Source organism: Nanorana parkeri, unplaced genomic scaffold (assembly GCF_000935625.1).
Source record: "Nanorana parkeri isolate BGI_ZX_2015 unplaced genomic scaffold, ASM93562v1 scaffold144, whole genome shotgun sequence".
NCBI lineage: Eukaryota > Metazoa > Chordata > Amphibia > Anura > Dicroglossidae > Nanorana > Nanorana parkeri.
In genome coordinates, this window is record NW_017306412.1 from 695,492 (window position 1) to 714,451 (window position 18,960).

General features: G+C 40.1%; 1 protein-coding gene across 1 annotated transcript in view; it reads right to left on the minus strand.

The window, feature by feature from the left end:
* Window positions 1-1,916: 1,916 nt before the first annotated feature.
* The window catches only part of G2E3 (G2/M-phase specific E3 ubiquitin protein ligase), a 19,075-nt gene continuing 2,031 nt past the window's right edge, over window positions 1,917-18,960 (minus strand). Inside the window, exons 3-14 of the mRNA XM_018554158.1 lie at window positions 17,871-17,972; window positions 17,654-17,778; window positions 15,054-15,219; window positions 13,774-13,880; window positions 13,375-13,491; window positions 11,573-11,697; window positions 10,320-10,434; window positions 6,459-6,766; window positions 5,844-6,025; window positions 4,340-4,512; window positions 2,696-2,904; window positions 1,917-2,193 (exon numbers count right to left, since the gene is read on the minus strand). Coding sequence (XP_018409660.1) covers window positions 1,964-2,193; window positions 2,696-2,904; window positions 4,340-4,512; window positions 5,844-6,025; window positions 6,459-6,766; window positions 10,320-10,434; window positions 11,573-11,697; window positions 13,375-13,491; window positions 13,774-13,880; window positions 15,054-15,219; window positions 17,654-17,778; window positions 17,871-17,972 — 1,959 coding nt within the window. The 3' untranslated portion in view covers window positions 1,917-1,963. The remainder of the gene's footprint in view (window positions 2,194-2,695; window positions 2,905-4,339; window positions 4,513-5,843; window positions 6,026-6,458; window positions 6,767-10,319; window positions 10,435-11,572; window positions 11,698-13,374; window positions 13,492-13,773; window positions 13,881-15,053; window positions 15,220-17,653; window positions 17,779-17,870; window positions 17,973-18,960) is intronic.

Here is an 18,960-nt window from a genome sequence, read left to right on the forward strand (position 1 = left end):
TTTCAAAAAAGAGTCTCTCTAAAAATTCTCGGACGAACAGCGACAGCAGCCAATCCGATAAAATCACTGTCACAATACAACAGCCCAGTATGGGAAGGGGCAGGGATTCAAGCATTTTTTTCTCCTCGTACAGCCCACGGGGCGAATAAACAATTGGGGACAACATATGTTTGTTTTCACAAAAATGGTTTGTAGTTTTTCTACAGTGTCGTTCTGTAATGTAGCCGCTTTACATAGCAAAATGGTAAACACTGAAGTTTTGTCAGATGTACCAGCTTGTACAATCTAAAATCATTTACTTTTTGCCGAAAACTCAATAAATGGTAAGGTTCAAAGAAACTGCTTTTCAACTTGACCGGCATTTACTCATACAGTAGCTAATACTGTAATATGTTACCATCTTTCAACATATAAACAAAAAATCACAAAGACCCTCAGTACATAAATCAGAAAAAAGACCCCCCTCCCCAAAACAAAAACAAAAACCAGAACATATAAATAAGAATAACATACAGAAAAGGTCCTGCAGATAAGTAGCTTAAATAATACTTTCCAAAACCTTGAACGAAGGTTAGACATGAACCAAGCAGAAAAAAACATTAAAACTTGAATAAAAGGTTTAGCCTGAGCTGCTTTGCCGCACGCTATATTTTTAACGGACCAAAATATTTTGTATAAAATAAAATATAAAACCTATGAGATAAAACTTAAAGCGGACCTTGAAGTAAAACGTAAGGGTCCATTTACACGGTCCGGGCCACACCGCTCTTCAATTAATAGGTGTAAAAAGTGCCTCTAAAGAATGAAGTTGTTGGTTATACGTACCTCATCCCATCTTCCACCCATGGCCCTCTAGGAGAGAATGGCATCACGCTCCTTCTGACAAGATCCTGAGGACTACAGAGCAGCTGAAATCTCAGACTCTTGCAATGGACTGGAGTGTCTTCTTGCAAGATTTTGCCTGCACTGCATTCTCCAGGAATCTTCCTGGAAGGATGGTGACGTCACTACCAGCAATGCTGAAAACGGGGGTGAGGTACATTTTACACCTACTAACAGCAGGTAATTTGTAAAAGGAGGAGGGCACCTGAGCAATTTAACCGGACCTTACATTTTACTGCAAAAGCCCCCCGTAATATCTATTTCAACAATATGCAGGCAAAAGCAATTTAAGTGACAAGGCATAAGACATATTACACTTTGCTCTTATCAATGCATTATGGCTGACCTGCATTCACTTACTCCTACAAGAACAAGTTTAATCATCAATCCTTTTACCCTTTTTCCCATGAATATATAAACAGTATTATGGGATAGGGGATAATTTTTAAGGATTGTATGAAATCTAAATACCCCCCCCAAAAAAAAAATCAGAAAAGTTAAAGTTCTTCATTTTCAAGCCTGGTGGCTGTTTTAGCAGCTGTGTTAATTGGTGGCAAAGCCAATGCTGGGTTATTTGGCAATCAAGTCCCAATTAGCGGATCGTACCCCAAGCAACCTGCTTCCTATTTATATTTATTAGAATTTGTTTTCCCATTTGTGCCTTCTACTATAGAGTGGAACACTTGCATAATATGAAAAAATTAAATGAAATAATAATTCACCAGAGCAATACCAGATATACCGAATATGCACTCGGTACACTAGGTCTGAACTGCTTAGGTAACCCTTAACCTCAGTTATAAGTAAGGAAAGAAACAAAAATGAACAACGAAGTGCAGTGTCCTCATGGGGGGAAATTGCACACACATACATATAAAAATGTGTATATATATATATATATATATATATATACATACATACATAATACACATATATATATGTATGTATATATAGAACATAGTGTGGCCAAAGTCATTGCTACTGGCCACATTTAACCTCTCCCCTCCCAGGGCTGAGAGGTATGACAAAGCAGCAAAATACACAATCCGTACAAGTCTGGCTGGCATGATATACAAGAATGTTATGTTTTGCACAGTGCATCACATATGGCCTTGTCCAGGCTACTTCTGAACTTGTAGTAGCTGTTCATTCCTGAAACCTCAATACAATTCATGTTTTTCCTTGCGGTGGGAAGAATAGGTTTGTAATGGAACAAAATGGATGGCTGTGGCTCAAAACCAGCTGGATGAATGCAGTCCAAGCCCGTTGCAAAACTCAGAATGTCTTCCAGTGAAACAGCGGTAGCTCCATCTGTAGATAATGAACATGTGAATTTATAACAGTGAATAGACAACATGTTCAACATTATAAAACAAGATGCAGTGCAACCCCGTCCTTAATACAAGTTGTTGAAAACAGACATTTGTTGAAAAAAAGCAAAAATAATTACCTTTCTTCCTGCCCGCTCCACCAGATCATCACTTCAAACTACAAGAAATCTTCATGTTAACTCGGCAGGGAAGGTTTCTGGGAGTGTTGATCTCCTCTGCCCCTTGCAGCTTTGAATGGTTTCTCCTGCCAATATTCACATTTTTTAAAAACTGCAGCAGATCAAGAAGATTGACATTTCTGAAATTGTCAGTCTCCTTGAGGACTTCACAAAGACTTCTAGGTGGCTGAAGAAGTGGTGTTCTGGCAAGGCAGGCAGTAGGAAGGGAGAGTATTCACTTGCTTATTTTCCAAATATGCCCGTTTTCAATTATTTGTGTTAACAACAGGGTCACTTTCAAGCATCAATTAAAATAGAACTAACCTTCTGAGTCTTGAAGATACTTCTTCCAAAGGTTGGCAGCATTATACTTATGAATAATGTCTGAGTTGGCATTATGATTAATGGTAAACAGTTCAGCCACAGCCTCGGCAGTTAGCCTTTCAGGTTTCATGCACAGGACACTCCAAAATGCAGCTGGATAGGCTTGGATTTTCTCAAGCACACCTAGTGTCTGTAGCCCCTGTTTAAAGCTGAAAGTATAAAAAAATAAATAAAAGATAACATTTTGTGGAAAATATCACTCAAACCATTGTGTGCTGCTATGCTCACCATTATAGTGCATTGGTTCCTCTGCTGCGCTACTCTCTAGGAGTGTATGCAGCCAGCTGCATTAATCAATGTAAAATGGATTGCTAGCTGGCGCGTCAAATTATTTAGACCCAGAGATGCATAAAGTAAAGCTGAACTCCAAGAAAACAGCTAAATAGATTGTTTAATAGATTTAGTTCTCAGATTTACAAAGCTTTGTCACAGCACAACCAGGGTAGGAGACCTGATTTTCTCCACTGCAGTTCAGTGACACCTACAAGTCTCCTTTCCAACCTCACACTATAATTGGACAGTGAAAAGAAGAAACCGCAGACTGATGAGCTAATTTCTCTGTCAATCAGCCATCTCCTCCTATCAGCATGCTCCTTGCACACAGCAAGTCAAATTAGGTACTTATACTGCCTACATTTAAAAAAATACATTAATAAATGACTAATTACAGAAATCATTTGTGTCTTTATATCTGCCTAGAGTAAAACTTTAATGTGAAAATGATTAGCGCTATATTAGTACATGATCAGTGACCTGTAGTGACGTAGCTACCAGCATGTGGAATCACAGCAGGGGAACAGGCATCTGATAAATGCGAAAAACTGACATGCTGAGGAATCTGTCAGCGGCTTTGTACTATAAAAAAGAGTAAAGATTTGCTGGAAAGGCAAGTTCAAATGTGCGTGTGTCTGTGTGGTCCTTAACCCCTTCATGACTGAGGCCTTTTTTCATTTTTTGTACCCATGTTATATTCCACATTTTAGGCCTGAAAATTACTTAAAACCCCCCAACATTATATATTTTCTGAATGCCAAGACCCTATAGAATAAAATGTTGGTAGTTGCAAATTTTTATGTTGCGCAATATTAGCGCAACTCCTTATTAAACCCCAATATTTAGTGAAAAATACTGTACGTCGTCAGTCACGAAGGGGTTAAATGAACAGGGTTGCTTTAAAGGGTAATTCCACTTTCCCAGGCGAATGTAAGAAAATGTAATTACCCCCGGCAATCTGGACCCCTCTCCCCCTGCTATACTTGCCTTTCGACTAACGCTCCCTCCCACAGCACTGCGCACTGTATTTTTAATTTTGTTTGCATACCGCGAGCACTCATTAGTCAGCATCGCTATACTGGGGGAGGTGGTAATTTCATTTCCCTAAACTCACCTGGGAAAGTGGAATTACCCTTTAAAGCTTTCTTCATAGTGTATTATATGGAATATATTAGCTTGTTTATTTGTAAATACAGTGCAAGGCTGACACTGCAAAAGGAAAATACACCTGTAGCCTTTCCCAGAAGAAGCATGGCAGAATAGTACAGAAGTGAGGAATTTTTAATTTCAAGAGGGTTAAAAATGAATTACCTTTCAAGTGGTTCCTGCACCCTGTGAATGACATGGTAAGTTAGCATATTCTTCACCAGGTGAACTTTATCGCTTACGGACTGTACAAGTCGCAATGTGTCAGTCTTCTGCAGGTAGTCAAAGTAATGGAAAATAGCTTCCTTTAACTCGCCAATCCTCTGGCAAGACTGAATCTATCACAAAGAAGAAAATTGCATTATTTGCAACACTTACAAGTTATTATTGTTATTACTAAGAGAGGCATTTGTGCAAATGTTTTTTTTTTTCTTAAAAAAGGGAGGAGAACTACGGGGTCAGGGCTTTTCCCCATAGTTCTGCTCAGGGTCACGGGAGGACATAAACTAGCGTCCTCCCGTGACCCAAAGCTCAGTATACCGCGAGCTGTATACTGAGACCGCCGCAGCCGGGACGGATCCCGACATTACTGGTCGAGATCCACCCAGCTGCGTGATTGACAGCTGGCTCTGCCTATGTAGAGGCAGAGCCAGCTGTACCCGACCCTTCAAAGTCCGTTCCTCCAGTCAGGGCAGGAAGATCGGACACGGGAGGGGGGGGGCGCGATCCCTGCATGGAGCAGTGAGTGACAGTCACGGCTCTCTGCAGGGACAGGATTGAGAAGTGAGCGAACAACGGTATGTGTTCGCTCACTTCCCGATCTATTGAGCCGACCTGTGATAGTTTCATTGTCACACGTCGGCTCGAACTATGAGAATGGGTGAAAATCACTCACCTCATAGTTCTCCTTTAATACTAGCAGATTTCCTTAACAGCCATTTTCTTTACAAACAACACACACACATTTGTAGTAGGTACTAAGAATTGTATGAAGAGCTATTTTGCAATGGCCACATAAAACTGTAATGCTTGCATTACCTTTTTTTTTTCTTAAGCATTATGTTGACAGTAAAACGCATGCCTCCAATTGCCATCCACACTTACCAGGCACCAAAGCCTAACTCCAGTGTATGGCCAGTACTAACAATAGAAACTTGCTTTGTGATGTACTACAATCTCAAAACAAATGAGTAAACTAAACATGAGATTGTAGTCCATCACGAGAGCGAGCTTGGAGCGGTGACTATTTTACAACACACACACAGGGACCATGGGGAACAAAAGTAGTCACCCTCCAGAAGGAAGGACAGTGTCAGCACCAATTCAGATATGATTTGAGGATCTACAGCTGAGTTATACACAAATAAGATACATTTTTGTTAATAATTAAGGTACTTGAATGCATTTTTAAAATGTAACTCCTGAGTTTAGTGTCACTTTAATTTCTATTTTATATCCTTTTGAAGAATTCACCACCTCCACCAAGCTTCAGTACAATGTCCATCCAAAACAAAAAGCATTTTTGCATATAATATTCACTATTAAATTAAAATAACATATTATACAGTATTAAAATGGACAATGCCTCCAAAGAAGGAATCATTAATTTGCAAGATTTTGATAATCATAATTTGCAAAGGGAAGTAGTGAAGTTTCTGCTTACACTTACCGTTACTATTGCTTCTAAGACATCAGGATCTGCTACATCTTCTAACACTGGCTGAACATGCTGAGAATCCGAGATCAGACAAGCAAAGAGTGTTTGAGAAAGAAATCCTGGAGGCAGTCCGCCATGGACTAAAGCAATCGCCAACATTCTACCAGCTTCGAAGTACAGGTTATCTTGGAGAGCTGAGAGGGGACAATGCACATAAGAGCTGGATCAATATAGACATATTGTCAATCATCACAGAAATGATACATTTTCCAAACAAAACCAGCTATCCACATTGACAGGTCTATGTCTGCCTCAACACTGAAAGGATTAGGGAAAGTTAGAAGAAAAAGGAAAGTTCTACAAGGGGGCCATGGCATTAAAAGGCCTCAATACATTCTGCTGTGATGCCCTGCATTTAAAATCTATACCTAGCTACTTGTTTTCTTATACATAGTTCTCATCTGTTAGTAGTGTCTCAAAATCTGCATTAGTGAACACTAGAATCATATAGGGAAAATTTTATATAAACTCAAGAAAAGGGTAGACTAAACTCCATGCTCAGAGGTTTACTTTAGCATAGTAAGCAACTAAAACATAATACAAAGTTGCTGACGAGAACTATCTTACCATTTGGATTTAAAGAAAGATTCTTCCGTTCAGATCCTTCAAACACATCAGAGTTCTCGATCTCATTCATCAAAAGTTTGAAATACTGAGAAAGGGACAGGTTTGCTTTCTGGTTTGAATTTTCTTTACTCTCTTTGATGGATATATGCAGAGTGCTACACGGAGAAAAGTTCCTTTTGCGGAAACAGCAAATGGAACTTTTCCAAAGAGACTTCCTCTTCACCTTTATTGTACACACAGAGTTCAGGATCTGAGTCCTCAGTTCCCCCAATATATCAGATATTTGCCTGCTTTCCATTTTAATTTGCCTGAAAAGAAAAAAGAAAAGACCCATCTAAATGCCTTTAAGGAATCTGAAAACTAGGGCAGTTTTCTTTATAACTGTATACCCCCAAGCTCTGAAATATAGAGAAGCATTAGTATGTAAAGCAATGGCTCTCAGTTTAACCTCTTGCCGTCCGCCCGTAGTAAAAAAACGGACGGACGGCACTGCAGCATCTGCGGGTTGCCGTCTCCAGACGGCAATTTTTTTCTGCTCGCGCGCGCCCCCTAGCGGGCACGCACGGGCAGAAAAGACCCGCTAAATGCACACACCCGTTACCGGGTGTTTCACATATAGGCGATCGGCGGGTCCATAGCCCGCCGATCGCCTATATGTGCTCGTTCGCGGCACCCCCCCCCCCGGGACCGGCTCGGAGGGCGTCAGGAGGAGGAGGACGGGAGATCAGCTCCTTGCTGATCCCCGTCCGGGCTGTGAATGCAGAAGTGATGTGTGTTACATCACTTCCGCATTCACCTGTCAGTCATCTGGAGAGAGAAGAAGCTGATAAAGCAGATCTCTGCTTTATCAGCTTCTTTTGGGGTCCATAGGTGATATTAGGGGTCCTAGAGACCCCTAATATCTCCATAAAGAGGACCTGTCAGTGTGCCTTTGCTATTATATAGGGGGTTGTTATCCCCCTATATAATAGCAATAACAATAAGTGCAAAAAAAAAAATATAAATAAAAAAAAAGAAAAGTAACACATAAAAAAATAAAATAAAATAAAAGCCACATATAAAAAAAGGGGAAAAAACCCCCCCAAAATGTTTAACTCCCCCACCCCCACGTTTACGCGCCTATAAACGTAAATACGCGTCCGGTGCCCCAGCGCGCAAAAATTACAATTGCGCTACACATGTTACATATCGCCGCGAACGTCGCAGTGAGAGCAATCATTTTAGGGCCATCAATCACTGATAACACTAAACTGATGAGCGGTAACAGCTTTTAAAGCGTCGCCTAGGGCCAATTTTGGGTATTATCGTTTTTTGAGGTTTCGCGCGCGCACGCAATTTTAAGGCTTGACATGTTTAGTGTCTTTTTACCCGACGTGACCCCATCTTTTATATTTTACCAAAAAATTGGGTAATAATAAATGTTTTATCATTTAATATAGGGGAAACTGTTTTTTTTTTTAAATTTCGGTAATTTTTCCTTAATATAGTAAAAAAATAAAACCCCCAGTGGTGAATAAATACCACCAAAAGAAAGCTCTATCTGTCCCCAAAAAAGGGTATAAAATTCATTTCAGTACAGCGCTGCATGACGGAATAAATGTCAGTCAAAGTACCGCAGCGCTGAATACTGAAAAATGGCCTGGATGGGAAGGGGGTTTAACACCGCGGATGTCAACTGGTTAAAGTGGACCCAAACGCAAAAGAAAACGTTTGCTAACCGATAGGGAAAATCTACAAATATTAATTGTACACAAGCAGTACTTTGAAAGATCTATCTGTCTTTTATTCCTCTTCATAAAATGGTAGTACATTTCCAGTGCCTAAAACCTCATACCTATATCTGCAGTGTAAGAGCATCTACGGCATTGCTGCATGTGACCATTAGTCTCACAAAATGTAAAGTGAGATTTGGTGGTGTGCTGTGCTGCTCACTGTTGCTGCTGAAATGAAAGCTGTACCTGGGGACTTACAGCGCAAGGTTCTCCCTGCTTCTCCTTCAATAATTCTAGTGTCCTGTGCTTTCTGGACCTCACCTGCTGCTTCTTAAATCAACAGCCCACAAGTTGTTCTATCATTATCGGGGGGCAGTTCTGACATGCGGGAGTAAAGCCCTGGTCCTTTGGGGCAGTGTGAAGCAACGCATGGTAAGTCAGCAAAAAAAAAAGTCAGCTGCAGTACTGGAGACTAGTTCTTTGTCTTTCGATTGCCTTTGCTTCAGCTTCCACAGTCCAGGTCCTTTTTAAAAACCAATAGTTGGATACCTGTCCATTTCTTGCTCTCCAATTAAAAAAAAAAACAAGTTTAGGCTTTGGATACACTATACTTCAAAAGGACTGCAACTGTGACAAATCTGTGCTTTTTTAAAATGTGTATACTGATAATAAAAGTAGCATTCAGTGCTCAAAACATTTTCAATAGTGAGTCCAGATCAAACAAATATACACTCACTGGCCACTGTATTAGGTACACCTTGCTAGTACTAGTAGTTTGTCTTCAGAACTCCTTTAATTCTTCGTGGCATTGATTCAACAAGGTGATGGAAACATTCCTTAGACAGTTTGGTCCATACTGACATGATAGCATCACACAGTTGCTGCAGATTTGTGGGCTGCACATCCATGATGCGAAGCTCCACCAGCCTGACCCGTTAATACAAGGCAGGATGGATCCATGCTTTCATGTTGTTTACATCAAATTCTGACCCGACCATCCGAATGTCACAACAGAAATGGAGACTCATTAGACCAGGCAAAGTTTTTCCAATCTTCTATTTGACAGTTTTGGCAAGCCTGTGTGAATTGTAGCCTGTTTCCTGTTCTTAGCTGACAGAAGTGGCACCCGGTGTGGTCTTCTGTGGCTGTAGCCCATCTGCTTCAAGGTTCAATGTGTTGTGTGTTCTGAGATGCTCTTCTGCATACCTCAGATGTAACGAGTGGTTAGTTGAGTTACTGTTGCCCTTCTATCAGCTTGAACCAGTCTGGCCATTCTCCTCTGACCTCTGGCATCAAAAAGGTATTCTTGCCCAGAGAGCTGATGCTCGTTGGATATTTTATCTTTTTCAGACCATTCTCTGTAAATCCAAGAGATGGTTGTGTATGAAAATCCCAGTAGATCAGCAGTTGATGAAATACTCAAACCAGCCCGTCAGGCACCAACAACCATGCCATGTTCAAAGCCACTTAAAATCACCTTTCTTCCCCATTCTGATGCTCAGTTTGAACTTCAGCAGACCATATTGACCATGTCTACATGCCTAAATGTATTGAGGTACTGCCATGTGATTGGCTGATTAGATATTTGTGTTAACGAGCAGTTGGAGAGGTGTACCTAATAAAGTGGCCAGTGAGTGCACATTGCCCAGCAAAGTATTTCTTTACATTTTTTCTTCAAGCACGTCATCATCATTTTGCCAAACAGTTGGCTCCAACTCTCTCAGCTCCACATCCCTGAACTTCCTGTCCAGTACAAGCTCACAAGGGAGAGCAGTCTCCAGCAGCTGTCTGTCTATCTACTAGTTTGAAGAGGAGGGGGAGAGTAAAGTCGTGCCCTGCTATACCTGTGTGTTTGTGGAGACACACACGAGTGTATCTTCATAGGACCCTGCAGGGGAAATTAGTCACCCTAAAGCAGGATATCAGGGCCAGAGATTTTGCAGGATGCTAAAACTTTTAAACATCAAGGAGCAGCAGCCATTGTATGTAATTTAATCATCATTTTAAAAACATTTTGACTTTAATGTTTTTATATATTATTTTTGTTTTCTAAGATGTTTAGCTCATTGGCCTAAAACAAAGCCTAACCATTCAGTCATTTAATTTGCAGATACATGATGTTGTATGCAGTACTGGGTTTGATACTTACTTTAAGATAACTCTCCTGGGAGTTTTTGATCGCCTGCGGCATTTTGGTGATGGTTGCCCAACCCCAGTTTCTGTACCGTTAGATGCATTATGGGATGAGGGATGTGGTCTCTTCACTGCTTGCAAGAAACAAGTCATAAGGTCACATTCTGGAACTCATTACATGTCTAATACCTTTTCCATGAATAATGGTCAATGGTCAAAAGGCTTTCCGATTTAAAAACCTTGTAACCAATGAGGGATTGTAATTCTAAACCCAGCAACACTTCCTGTCCTAGGGTGACAACTGTCATGGACTTGATCTTTCGTCGTTACCCTAGGCTGCTCTCCTGCTTTGGACAACACACACCTACTCCTCGTCACATCTCTAACAGAGGGAGATGTTGTGTAATTCATAGAAATGAAAAAACAAATGGGAGGTCTGATAACATGGTTTGAGATTTCAGTGCAGTGCATAGGAAGCAGCAATACATCAAATTACTGTTTTTGGGTTCAGTTAATCTACTGCAAACAAAAAAGGACGTTTTTTGATGCAGCAAGAGCTTGGCATTCTCTTTCTATCCTGTGATTTAAAACATTTTCTAAAAGGTGATTTTAACTGAATTCAAATAAAATTTAGTAAAACAGATACATGTGTTAGACTCAAAGTCTTAGTAAATCACAGGGCCTAGAAATCAAGTGGGATTCAACCAGGAGACAGGAACCATATCACTATAGCCCTCAATAGTAAATGGAAGAAGCAAATCCAAACTCCCTCAAATTTGATTTCTTACCAAATTTATTTGAACAATTCCTTCATATAGATAGACCTTAAAATGGAAGAGCGGAGCAAGGTCAAAATCTTCCAATGAAGAATGAGAGGTCCAGAATATAATATAATTAGGGATGCACCGATACATAGCGTCGTGCTTTACATTTTTTAATAGCATCGGGCTGCTTTTTTTTTGGACAAGCGAAATCATGTCTACAGCATTTTCACAAGACTAAAAGGTGAGGCATCATTCAAACCAGTAAAAGGACTGGCAATGGATCGCTGGGTAGACAAGTCTGCAAGGAAAGAGCTACAAAAAGAAGGATGAGTACTGCAGTGAGAGGTGCATTTTTTAAAGCTAGTGAGCAACCTTTTGAAAAAAAAAAATAAAACAAACAAACGGGCTTTAAAAACTAAGAATACCATCTTAGAGAATGTGGCAATGTTGTTGTCAATGAAGGACAAATTGGAATAAAAGTATTTATGCAAACAAACTGGTTTACCTGGTGTGCAGCTGATACTCCGACAGTCTAAGCATTCCCATGTCTGATTCATGTGTTCTAAGGAGGAGCAAGCCATATGTGTACCACTAGATCCACAACACTGGCAGCATACAATCTCCCATTTGCTGTGGGTAAAAACAAGTCAGTGTGATCCTGACTGTTCTATGACCATGTATTGCTACTGTAGATTTTAACAAATCATGATTAAACTTGCGCCTAACCATCCCTGACGTCTATAGTTACGTAGTGTGAAGTCAAACATCACAACAAACCAGGTCCTTTCAGTCAGTTTTCTCACAGCTTATAAACATCAGTTGTTTCTTGCTTCCATAGAAATTCATGGTGAACATTAAGAGCCATTTCACACCACAAAATCCACGTTCCAGTGCGTTCAGCCTCTGGAACACAAGCCGGCTGGCTCAGTGCTTGCGTTCTGGTCTAGTGCAATCTGCAAAAATACGGCAAGCACTATTTTTGCAGATTGCACTAATGTGCCTCTGTTCCGGATGCAGGCAATCGCACTGCGGGCATGGCTGAGGAGCCATTGACTTCAATGCACCACCACGCCCCCTCCAGGCCCTGAACGCAGGGAGCTGGCCAGCTTCCGTTCCAGAGGCCGAACGCTCTGGAACGCAGACTTTGTGGTGTGAACCCGGCCTAAGCGACAAATGCTCAAAACAAGGAATCTCATGCGCTTGTCGAGTGTGTCACCAATCGGAAACCCATTCATTATTAAGGCCCCTGTTAACACCTAAGCATTTTGTCGCACAAAGTTTTCCACTAACGTCTATGGGACCAAAAAGCGATGTAATCTGACAAAAAGTAACTCGTACTTTATCCAGCGACAGGCGTATTTGTGTTTGCGACAAAAGCGGTCAGTTATGAACAGGGGGGGTCATAGAAATAAAAAGGGAATCTTTGTCCCCTTTAAGCGACAAAACTCCTAGGCGTGAATTGGGACATAGGGCTCATTCACACACCCAGAGTGCCATATTTATGCACCTGGGAGATGCTGGTGTTCCATGCAGCCATATAAAATCAATGATAGGCTAAAAGGCACAGTGGCTGTATGGATCGCCCTGCACATACAGGCTTTACATCCATGCAGGGAGGGATGCACAGCCCTGGATGCAGTTTTTCTGTGCCCTGCTTCCGTCCATGTACAGATGTAAAAGGTCTGATGTGCAGGAAGAGCCATACAGCCGCTGGGTCTGCCAGCTTATCACTGAACATTTTTACAGACTGCTGGTCACAGCTGCAAGAAACATATGTGACTCCCAAGCGCATAAACACAAGCATGTATGGACCTCGGTGGCCATGTGAATAAGCCCATAAGATGAATTTTTCCAGAACGCCTACTGCTACAGAGGGCTTGATTTTTTATTTTAATCTATTTTTTTATTATCTCTATTGAAAAAAGGTACAAACCATTTATACTGGCATGTCATATTTACCAATACCTCCCAAACCATTCCAGGCACAGCTCAAACACGTGCGCCACTAAGCCACAACCTACCATGCTATCCTTACTGGCCCATCACAATGAAGAGCCGCTTCATTGGCCAACAGAAATATGCAGGCAAGCTGCAGTACTAGTGATGACACTTTGCCTGTCAGAACAACCTGGCATTTGGTTGTGAGGGGAAGGCTTTGAGAAAAGTTCCTGCTAAAGGTAACTTAAACTGACTTTTAGATTTGAGCTAGATAGCATTAGTAGTTCATTGCCTGGTTTCATGTATTGCCTGAACTGCTCTTTAACACCTCACAGAAAACAGTGGGCGATGACAAAACCAGATGCTCACCTTTCTGGCTCACTATATTCCCGACCAAACCGGCACACACACTTTTTAACATCACAGTGCTGATATCTGACCAACAGCTCTTGAAAAGCATTTTCCTCCAATTCCCATGAGGCATCTCTACACAGATAAGAAAAAGACACAGCTGATGAAAAACAAACATTCGTTTACCTCTCAGCGAAGACATTTTTCTTTGCAAAACAATAATATAATAGCATGCACCTATTTTACAAGTGGGTGAGCTGGAAGCATGGCGTAGATTATGAATAAAAAAAGTAAAAATCAAATGATAGCTATACTATTGCAGCTCTCTACTGCCCGGTGGAGCCACAACAGGGTCCTCTGGAAGTCATGTTGTATGGGGTGAAAGGATGAGAGTAAAAAAAACTATAACAAATGTACCTTTCAGGAATATGGATTCCCATGTGTAGCATCTCTTTCTGAAACAGGTCCTTATTGTTACACACTGTGCAGCGGAAGAAAAACAATCCAGCACTAAGTGCTTGGTACTGTTGATGAGATAGTAAAATGCAGTCAGTTCAATGTTGCATAGAAAATCACAAGATAAGTCCAGTTTAACTGCAAATGTATCTAACAGTAAACAAGTCACTTTAGTAAATGAAGCATTACAAATAAATCAGAAACCTGTAAAGTGTAGGAGGGGGATTACAGAGTAAAGGCTTTAGAAATTATCTTTTCTTCTAGGTGACTTATATCATATCTAATGGCCATGCCATACTGTAAAATATTCCCCTACAGGGAACTTCTAGGTTATACTAGCTTTATTTCCCCAAAGCAGACAACATTATTACAGCTCATCAGACAGGATGATTACACATTAAAATGCATTACTTGGCAAGATTTTCCTGTAAACTCAGCTTTAAGCTGCCCATACAGCTTTTCTTCGTTCAACCTACAGGCTGAAAGAAGAAAATATAACAGATTCCTCCTTCAACACCAACGAGCGTTGATTGAGGAATCTCCTGCTGTCTTCATTATATTTTAATAGCAGCTGCTGGCTCTGTTTGTTAGAAGATTTTTCAACCAGCACCTTTGATCAGCTGGTCGAGGAATTCCAGTTGAAAGGGTGCAGACAGGGGCCCTCACTATACAAATTTTAGCCAGTTCATCAAAAACCAGATGAAATTCACACAGTGTATGGCCAGCTTAACTTCAAGTGCAGCTACGTTCATCCAGAATGCAAAGCATAAAGATGTAAATTATACATCATACCCAACTGGTGAATTGTAAACAGGGTGCTGGACCCAGATCTTTAGGTGGTAGGTGCAATGTCTTGTGTTTTGCATCAATGGCCTGGGTTTGGCAGCTGCTAACAAATGGCCTTCTCTACAAATCCAGGGGTCTCCCAGTTCAGGAATGCTAAACTACATGTAATATGATGGCTGAGCCAGACACATATCCATTCAGCAATATAGTGGTGATCAGCTTCTGTGAGGTTTCTAAATATAGTATGAACTTTCTACATACTAAATCATCTGTATTTTCTTATAAAAAGGTAGATAATTATTACTGCATCAACCAATACTTATTTCTGTATGTATTACTGTAAGGAGGTTTACACAAATGCTGTATAAAAGCACAACAGTGGTTTTGGCATAGTTATTTTAATCCGCATATTACAAAGGACTTTATGTAAGGAAATTCCAGGGCAGAGCTCATACCTGCAGACATTCTCTATGAAACCATGATGTTTTGCAACACGGTCCTCGTAAGATATGGTAAGAAGGAACATGGTTCACTGGTTCCAAGCAAATTGTGCAGGGTGAAGATTCACCAGGTTCACTTTGTAGAAATGTTTGCACTGGTCGATGATCCCAGCAGTATGACCTAGACAAAAAAAATAACCCAAATAGAGGTTGTAGTACAGTAATATCTGAGCTGCCCATATTCATATAGAAGAAACATATAAGTGAAGTACTAAATAACGTTCTTACTTTACAGGTAACATTTGGCCATACGATCTGACAGACATTTTTCAGGGGAAAGGGCTTATATATTATAAGCTGACCATGCAAAGTACCTTTATTGTGACAAACGTGACACCCCAATGGCCCCCATCACACTCTGTAGCCAATAAGGATCGAGTAAACATAAATGGTCCATATAGTGAACTTGGTGCCAAATTATTCACTTTAAAAGGTAACTGCAAAGGACAAGGGGGCACTCTTTGCATCTGGAGAAGAGGTTTAACCTTCGCATACAGAAAGAATTCTTCACAGTTAGAGCTGTGAAAAATGTGGAATAGACTCCCCCAGGAGCTAGTTCTAGCTAGCTCAGATAACTGTTTTACAAAAAATCTTGATGTATTCCTAAATGCACAGAATATTACTGGATATTGAGTTCTTATAGGTATATTAAGCATCAGAGATTGTTGATCGAGGGAATATCCGATTGTCTTATGGGATCAGGAAGGAATTTTTTCCCCCTGTTGGAGCAAATTGAACTATACTTAATAAGGGTTTTTTGCCTTCCTCTGTATCAACAGTGGGTAACTGTGGGCATAGCGTTCTGTTTTAGGTTTTTCATATCTATAGGATGAACTCGATGTACTTGTGTCTTTTGTCAACCTAACTATGTGACTATGTAAAAGAAATGGATCAAGCTGGAATCAAAATGCAACTCTCCATAACAGAGAAACACCTCAATTTGTTGCCAAACCTATAAAATGCTACTATAGGTGGACAGTATATGACTGGTGTATACATGGAAAAGAATCGAGTTAACCACCCAAATAAGTGCTAGGTAATCAGGAAATATATGAATGCTACAAAAAAGCATCAAATAAGATGTCTCCTAGAGAAAACAGTGTATTCCTGCTCATTCTCTTTTTGGAGTGACACATACAATGCCATTATCATCCTTGCACTTTATCAAAACAATAAACTGCAGCGGTCTCCATTTATCAGAAGAGCCATCTTTCTAGCCCACCAATTAAAAAAACCCCAACACATGTACTGAAAATTATTATAATAATATCTCAAGTGCACTCAGCTCCCCCCACAATTAAAAGAAATAGCCACAATCTTGTGCTAAAAATGTCCAAGTGCATTGCTACCACCAATGTCTATAAATACTGCACACAAATTACATGTAACCAGCAAACACAAAGTCCATTCCTTCAGATAAAAATATAATAATGGATAATTGGGAAATCCAATAAATAAACTTCAAAATAAGGCCACCACAGATGCTTAATCAAAGAGTGCTCCCCAATCAGTGCTCATTAAACATTTTTCTGAAATCAGAAAGTCTCGTGTTCATAGTATCAATCCACCTCCTTGTGCCGTGTGTTGAAAAATCTGTCACCACTCTTGACACTGCACTCACCTAACTCCAAAAGATGGTCGGCAGCTTTTTGTTACAAATCTCAAAACTGTACAGCGATCCCAGGACCTAACAGGCAGTAGTATATATCCAAAGCCCAAAATTGGGATACGTACCACTCAGAAAAGAGATACAAAACCAACATTGTGCAAAACTCTTTTAAAAAGTACTTTTTTTTTTTTTTTAAATGGTTAGCAAAAACAAAACAAACAAAAAAACCCCCCAAAACACCATACATTTCCAACTTCTCACAAATTGCATATCCATATAAATATCGATCTCTTCCTAAAAAGCTGCTTACACTATCCACATGTCCACCAGCCCAGAATGAAAGCTCTGTCTCCCCTCCGGATAGGGAAATTATGTAAAACAGTTCTTACACTTCCTGGAGCGGTGTCAGAGGACGTAATGCAGCGCTGTGACAGTGTGGACACGCCCACCCGTCACGTTTTGCCATCAATTGACTTTCTTTTTTTCATTAAGCATCTGTGATGGACCGATCTTGAACTTGATATATTAGATGACCAATTTTACAATATTATATTTTTATCTGAAGGAATAGACTTTGTGTTTGCTGGTTACATGTAATTTGTGTGCAGTATTTATAGACATTGGTGGTAGTATTGCACTTAGACATTTTTAGCACAAGATTGAGGATATTTTTTTTTTTTATCGTTTGCGAGGGGGGGAGCGTAGTGCACTTGAGATATTATATTCAATGAATGATACATCATTAGAGCACTTGCAGCTATTTATTTCATTTATTTACTTTTCTAGTCATAGTTAATATAGATATATATCTAGATCTATATATAGATCTATATATAGATATATATATACATACATACATCACACACCTTGAGAAATTTGATGGTGTCTCACCAGTCAGTCAAAAATTTTGTTCCACAGAACACAACTATTATTCAGGAATGCCTACCTGAAGCTGTCCATGAACTGGAATATACACTGCCTTTCCAGGCCACAAGGATAGTGGTAGCTGCGTTTACACCGAGGAGTCACACAGCCAATTGACGCTCCAAGCATTTTACATACATAGCACCTCTGAAAAAGGTAAGAAAAGAACATGTGTAATATTCCTTACATGGGGAAGAGGTTAATAAGAATCTTCAGAGAATGTGAATTCTTATGCTTACCAGTCTCTTGGCTCTACTCAGTTCTTTCTTAATGTCACTAACCAAGAAACCATATATTCCTTCATGTTCTTCCCCTCTTTGCCAAATACCACTGGAAAGCAGCTACAGAAAGTAATTGATAAGAGAAATGATTCACCGATAACACTTCAGGAGCTCATAGGCAATTAAAATATTTACATTTTAGTGAACCTCTAAGAGAAATACGGGAGCTGCCACTGTTTTCCTCCTTCAGAAAATACTAGTTGCTTGGTTGCTGGCTTTAGCAGTGTTCAGGTCACTGACATAGAGCAAATAGGCTTATAAAGAAAGTTATGTTGTCATATACAAAAAGGTATTCAAGGTTACCAGAGGGTCATCATGACAGGCAGGCAAATGGCATTTGCAGGATAAGAAGCAACAGTGCCCTCCCTTAATGTGTCCTATAATGGTTTCCAATAAACATTTTCCTACAACTGCCCTTTGTAAGCTTCCTCCGGCCTAAAATGGCAAATAAAAGATCATGGGATATTTCTCAGCAAATGGAAATCCTGTTCATATTGCCCATTCATATTGTAAGAGCCTTCCCTTTCAACTAGCAGTAACCCATTCTGGTTTTTAAAAAGCTGTGTAGATTGAAATCAGAAAATGTAATTGCTTCTGCACAGAATTAAAGATACAATAGTCTACTAATAACTTATTGATGCAATAAAAAACGATATGATACATGTACTGGTTTATCCAGCCCTGCTCCCCCCCTCTTGTCCAATCACAGTAGTGTTAGGACTGAATTACACTTTAAGTTTTTCCTAACACTGCAGCCAGCCACACATGGGACACCCACTATTAAATGACAAATTATTGGTACATAAACACATATACATAGTTGTTTTTTTCTGGAGTTCTGCTTTAACACAGCATCTGATGGGCATACAAGACCAGCCTGGAATGTTCATTATGTGGTTATGCAGACATTCCATTTTATATCATTTGTTTTTGCATACTTTCTTGGTTCCAACAACAGTTGCATCTCAGTAGAAGCAATTTTCTTGTGAAATTATAGCAATATAAAAATCAGGTAAACCTCCCCCCCCCCCAAAAAAAAACAACACAC